The 6,331-nt window shown below is 46.9% G+C and overlaps 1 protein-coding gene across 1 annotated transcript; it reads right to left on the bottom strand.

The window, feature by feature from the left end:
• LOC113814495 (histone acetyltransferase p300-like) lies at positions 1–5,558 on the bottom strand (the record flags this gene model as incomplete). The annotated part of the gene is given in 2 exon segments (XM_070120348.1): positions 1–674; positions 4,953–5,558. Coding segments are annotated over 2 exon segments (753 nt in total), but the record flags the coding sequence as incomplete, so codon positions are not given.
• Positions 5,559–6,331: the final 773 nt, after the last annotated feature.

Below are 6,331 nucleotides of genomic sequence, written 5' to 3'. Positions count from 1 at the left end.
GGGCCCGTTGGGCATCCCGTCATTCATCTGGGATCCCATCGGGGCATTCATGGTCATTCCACTGACAACACCTTGGGGTTTGTTCATGGAGTTCATAGTGTTCATACTATTAATGTTTGTCACTGTATTCATGCCTGCCGTCATGCCACCACTATTTGCCATACTGTTCATGCCCATTGTCGCATTGGTATTCACTAGGTTCATGGAAGAGCCACTTGAGGCTAAAGTCATGGACATACTTCCCGACACACTGCCCGCCATCGAATTGGCTATACTATTGGGCATACTGTTCAAATTATTAACATTATCGTTCATACCTAGTTGTTGGCTTGACGTCGGAACGCCAGTCATGTTCATATTAGTGTTCTGGGGAGACTGCATTGCCCCATGCGGACTTTTGGAATTAGCTAATGCATTGACGATCATATTGCTTTGGTTGGCCATGCTATGCGGCCCAGCGGTCATGGTGTTGTTACCGGCCATGGACTGGGGGGTGTTCTTGGCTTGAAGGAGGTGTGTCAACTGCTGGGGTCTCTCACCCGGCCCCGCACCTCCTCCACCAGCCCCTCCGTCCATCATGCCATTGACCCCCCCTCCGCCGCCGCCAGAGCCCTGAGAGTCTCCTCCCCACATCAAGTCATCTGGCAGGGCATTTTCCAGCATTGCCGCGACCTCTGCAAATACAAACAGAAATTAGTAAATAAATTTACCTGTGTAACATCAAACTCTCTCTCCTGGGTGTATACTGTTGTAGGCCTATCCCTTGTTGCAGAAAAGAAAAAGGGTTATTTTTTCCATGAGAAGTATCAGCAATAATCTTATTGCACTATTCTAATCTAAATGCAGACTACTCTATCTATTCTACCTCTGCAAGTAATAATCACTTGTATCACTTCTTGCACAAAATAGCTAAGAATCATGTCTGGTCCTTATTCTATATGATCAATATTTTAATAAGATATAAAAATTAATAAAAGATTGATCCTCTCAAAAGCCTTCCATAGATTTATTAATTCTCACAAAATCTCAGCTTCAATATATTGCCTTGGCTAACCATAAAGCAAAGGTTCAATGCAAAGTGGGCCGGGATACTATCTGTGAGGTGCTTTCATCCGAGATCTGGTATCCTCAAGTTCTCAACAGGGATAATTTTGTAAAAAAAAAAAAAAAAAAATACTGAAATGTGTTTTTTTTTTAATAACCTATTGTAAATGAAATAAAGGAAAAAAACTGAATACATAAACTTTGTAACCCTTTGTTTTGTACAACAACACAAACAAATAAAATATAAGAAGCAAACTTTAGTGCAATTCAACCCTGTCATAGTAAGTAGGGGGTAAAACTGGACAAAATCCTGAGAGCCACTACTTTACAATTGCATTACTGATAAATACTTTCATGCAGTGGTCAGCAAAACAACATTCCCGACCAAAAACAAACAGTGCTCCTTTCACTAACTCAAATTGATTCCTACACGATCAATACAACACATCAATTAAATTTTGCACTATGGCCTTTCCACAAAATTAATTTAAAAATAAATTTTAATATATGCTAAAACTGTTAGCCATGCCAAATTTAAAGATAGATTATCTGACACAAAACTAATTCACTATAACTAGTCCTGAAAAGAGGACCTGCTCCAAACAAGCCAAACTGGATTTCATTACAGCATGAAAGTCTATGATGTGACACTTGCTGACTTCCTTTTCCTTCCTTATCCAAATCACCAGGGATGCAATTCACTTTCTCAAGATCAGGAAGATGTGAACATTTTCTTTAAAAAGCACTAGAGGAAGGAGAAAGAACTGCCTGCCACAAGAAAGCACAACTGAAGCACAATGACAAGGATACACCAAGAGGCACATTGAAACTCAACAAAGAAGTCCTGCCATTCTAGCCCAGGCAAGCTGCCCAAACTGGAGGGTTAACCATGTTGCAGCAAAAAGGAACTGCCCTCTGGAGGTTCCAAGGCACCTCCAAGTGAATCAAGAGGAAAATTTACAATTAATTCACATTACACTAACCCCCCCACCCCACCACAAGCAGGAAAATTTACACATGATATAGATCATATTACCCCCCCCCCCCCCAAAAAAAAATAATAATAAATAAAAAAAAAATAAATAAAAAAAAAAAATAAATAAATAAAAACACACACACACACAAAACTGAAATTACAGTTAACATATGTAGCCTAAAATCACTCAAGAATAAAGAGTTTGCTATTCTTCAATTGGCCATGAGCATATTGGTCATTGAGAATATTCCCTTTAACTGTCCATGAGCCAAGCAACTTGAATTTTGTTTGAGTAGCATAGCAAAAACAACAACAGGAAAGCAATGACAACAAAAAACTGGCACCATCCAAAATTTTGTTCATTTTCACAACAAATCATATATGAACTAATCAACGTTGGACTTGTCTGAGACTTGAAGCTACGTCTTCAACTTACCAAACCAATTCATTTCAAAACCATGAATGGATCACAGTATATAACCAGATTTTCCCAAGCTTTGTCTCATAAGCTTCATGATCTTGACCACTTTTTAAAATCACATTTGCACATCACTAGCTTGCACTCTGACATACGAGCTCAAAATAAAAACAATATGTTACCCCTTCTCAGTTGGTCACTTTTGCACTATTTCTTTTACAAAACTTTGCACACCTTGATCCTCAACTAACTCCTCAAAGATTAACTACTTAAAGCACAGACTACACAATGATCTTTATGGATACCATGCTATGCTGCACAATAAATTACAATTCCATAATTTGAAAAAACTATTCTAAAATTATCAGGCTAAAAATAAAGAAATAAATAAAAATAATTCAGCTTTTTTTTTTCAAGTTTTCCAAACATATCCAAACACTTGTTATGAAGTAACTCATCACCTAAATGCACAAACAGAGGTCACAGTTTCAATCAAATCATAAACCTGCACATCTGCATAGAAAGTCATATGCCAAAGCACCACAGTACAAAGAAGTCAAGCTTCTTCTCAACCCAAGAGTAAGGCAAATACTACCAAGATGATGGTAAAAACAACTAGGCTTCAAACATGTATGCTAAAGGAGAGAGTCAAAGATTCTGAGCACTCTGACAAAATGATGTAATACAAATATATAAAGTGACATGGTGCAAGTAAGTAACTACCGTCAATTCAGACATACATACACATCAAATGCAAGTATCTAAGACATTATACGCTTAACAGAAAATAAAGCAAATAAAATAATATTGAACAACCAACATGCTGTTCGTACATACGGACAGGAATCTAGCTGTATATAAATTGTGATGTTTAGCAAAATGTACACAAGCACAATTAGCATCAGTACTATCACAAAAACAACTGAAAAAGCAAAGTTAATCCTATAGAACTGCTTATTTTTGGCAACAACTATCAAAGCAAATTCAAAGATTAGCCTCCATATTCTTCAACAGAGGGTCCAAGTCTCCAACAGCTAATTCCCCTTCACTAATCTATACCCAAGATAATAAGACATTCATGTAAGCATCCAGCTAAGATTTCCAAGCACTACCATAACAAAGGAAAGAAGATCAAACCCATACCAAATAAACAAAACCTCAAAACAGCACCATACATCTTACAAAAGTTATATAAGTATCTCAGCAAAATCTCCATGTTAGATACAAACATGAGTACTGAATCATGAAAACTGTGAACACCATGAAACAAATTCCATAGATATGCCTTAATCTAATTCTAAATCAACTGCACAAACCTCCTAAATGAATCTAATCAATCATAAAAAGGGTCTGCTGCCTCGTCTTTGAGTCACACACAAAGAACACATGTCAACTAACTACACACTGATTGGCAACAAAGTTCCCAATGTATCTAAACTCCCTAAATTAACAAAAATGCCATTAAATTAGCCTTCAGAAACAAGAAAAATATTAATACTCCCTCCATATCCCATAATAATGCCCATTCACTTCTCAAATTCCCCCAAATTTATTTAAAAACTTGACAAACTCTCTCAAATGGGCAATGTAAACAAAGCCTGGGCCAAAATCAGCTGTTTCCTGGATGCCTCCAATCCCTGCTAAATAAATGGGTACAACTGCCCAAAAATTACACTCTGCCACACACACTTGTGTCCACTATGCTTTCCGGAAATTTCACCAGCCACTCAAGCCATCCCCTAACCAGAACTGGGGCCTGGGGGTGAAGAGACCGAGGAGTGTGGGAGGAACCTATCCCTCTGTCGACAAAAAACACTGATGCAATCTTCGCCAGAACTCAACACATTCCCCCTAGCGTGTGTTGCACCATCTTCTAGAACATTCCGGCCCAAATACTAGCCTCAGACACTCCCCCTCCACTTGGACGACAGAAGTCCCTATATCACCCCAAAACACAAGAAATTGATACGCGGAAAAATTCACACACAGCTCAGCAGCCAGGAAACCACATTCCCTCAGAAGGCTGGGGCCGTGCGGGCCACGAGGGCCAGGCCTGGAAAATAAACTCTGAACTTCCCTGTTGTTGTTGTTGCTGGGATTGCAAGACCTGTCACTGTGGCTGCCTAAGAGCACCTCCTGAGCCCACAAAAGCACAAACGGCGTCAAATACCAAGAGCCCGGCCTGGAAAAGCCCCCACTGAGAATTTGGAAGGAAAACAGGGTCCTGGAGGCCCCGAGGGATGGCCCTGGCGAGGCCCGAGTGCCAGTGCCTCGCTCCAGGACTCCTCCAGGACGCCTCCTGCAGGCCGCCCGTGGCCTGGCCATGCAGGGCCCGCGTGGGCGTGCATGGGCGTGCGGGCCAGGGCGAGGGCGGCCGGCCAGGTGAGGACGGCCGCCCAGGACCAGGTGAGGTCCGGGCGGCGGGCGGCTGTCTCTCGGCTCCTGAAGGGCGCCCACGCCCCTCGCACGGCCCGCAGGAGGCTGGCAGGGGCGGCAGGGGCTGGCTGCACTCACCGGTGGGGTCGGAGGCCTGGAAGGGGTCGATCTTGGCCCGCTTGTTGGGCGGCTCGCTGCCCAGCTGCTGCTCGGCCATGGCGTCCTTGTTTACGACGCGCTGCTCGACGCGGACCCGTGGCCCACCAAGCACTCCGCTTTTGCGCTGTGTGGCGTGTCTCTGGCGTGCCCGCGCCCCTGGCAGGGCATCGTCACGACTCTAGGCTGCTCTAGCGACGCTGTGGGCGGCCGCCAGCCACGGATCGCCGGGGAAATCGCGGCCGTGGCGAGGCGGACATCTCCTTGGTGGGATTTCACAAGCGAGCTCCGCAGCTTCCCTGAGCCGCTGCCTCCGCACTTCCCGCGCCCGACACTCCCTCATCCGCGCTCCTTTTCACATGTTTCTCTCGCCCCGCGCACTAATCAAGCTTCCTGCTACGCTGCCGGGGTCAATTCAGCCGTCCATCGCCGCGCCGAGTCACGGCGTCCGCGCCCGAAAATATTTAGCGCCGAGTAGTAGTCAAACCAAAATGGCGGCTCGCACTGAGGCCTCCGCTGCGCTTGTCACTCTCCCTCTCGCCCCGGCGCCGCCGCCGCCCGCGCCTCCCATTGGCCGCCGCCGGTCACGTGCTCGCCCGCGCCGCGCCCATTGGCCGCCGCGCCGCCCGAGCCCGCCCGACGGGGCCCGACCCGAGCCGACGCGTAATGGCCGTAAAGCTGACTGCGGCCCGACCAACGGCGCCCGACCCCGGCCCTCAGCCCGACCTCAGGGGACGGTGGGCCTCCGAGGGCCTCACTCGAGGACCACTCGGCCTCGACGACCAGGGCTCGAGGGCCAGCAAGGGCCTCGAGGGCGTCGGGGGCCAGGGTGCGGGGGGCCCTCGCCTCGCAACGTCGCCTGAGCTCGCTCTGCGCAGCACGGCGACGAAGGCGCGGGGTTTGAACGCTCCTTGGGTGCTTTGGGCTAAGGGCGCGCCCTTTATGGACCCTGGGGGCGGGAGGAAGGCAAGGGCGTCCCCTTCAGAAGGCTTAGAGTCGGGGAGCAGCGGAGACGAGGCCGAGGGCTCCGTCGAAGGGCTAGCAAAGGGCTTTTTTTCGCAGGTAAAAAACGGGGACACCTTGCAGTGCCCGAGAGAGAAAGGGACACGCAGGTGAAACCGAGGGAAGGCCCTCGCCCGCCGATCGAACCTGCTGCAACACGCTGCCCAGGCACCATTTCCCTTCTCTCGGAGTCTAATTATATCGAAATGAACCGCCGGCGGGATAATTTGGAGGAGAAATAAGGCGCCATTCGGGGTGTCGCGAAACAGCCTGAGAAGCCAAGTCGCGACCGAGTTAAAGGGACGAGGCAGCCTCTCTCTCTCTCTCTCTCTCTCTCTCTCTCTCTCTCTCTCTCTCTC

The sequence above is a fragment of the Penaeus vannamei genome, unplaced genomic scaffold (assembly GCF_042767895.1).
Source record: "Penaeus vannamei isolate JL-2024 unplaced genomic scaffold, ASM4276789v1 unanchor4743, whole genome shotgun sequence".
Lineage (NCBI taxonomy): Eukaryota > Metazoa > Arthropoda > Malacostraca > Decapoda > Penaeidae > Penaeus > Penaeus vannamei.
Note: the sequence above shows the minus strand (reverse complement) of the source record. Positions and strands in the feature narration are given on the sequence as shown.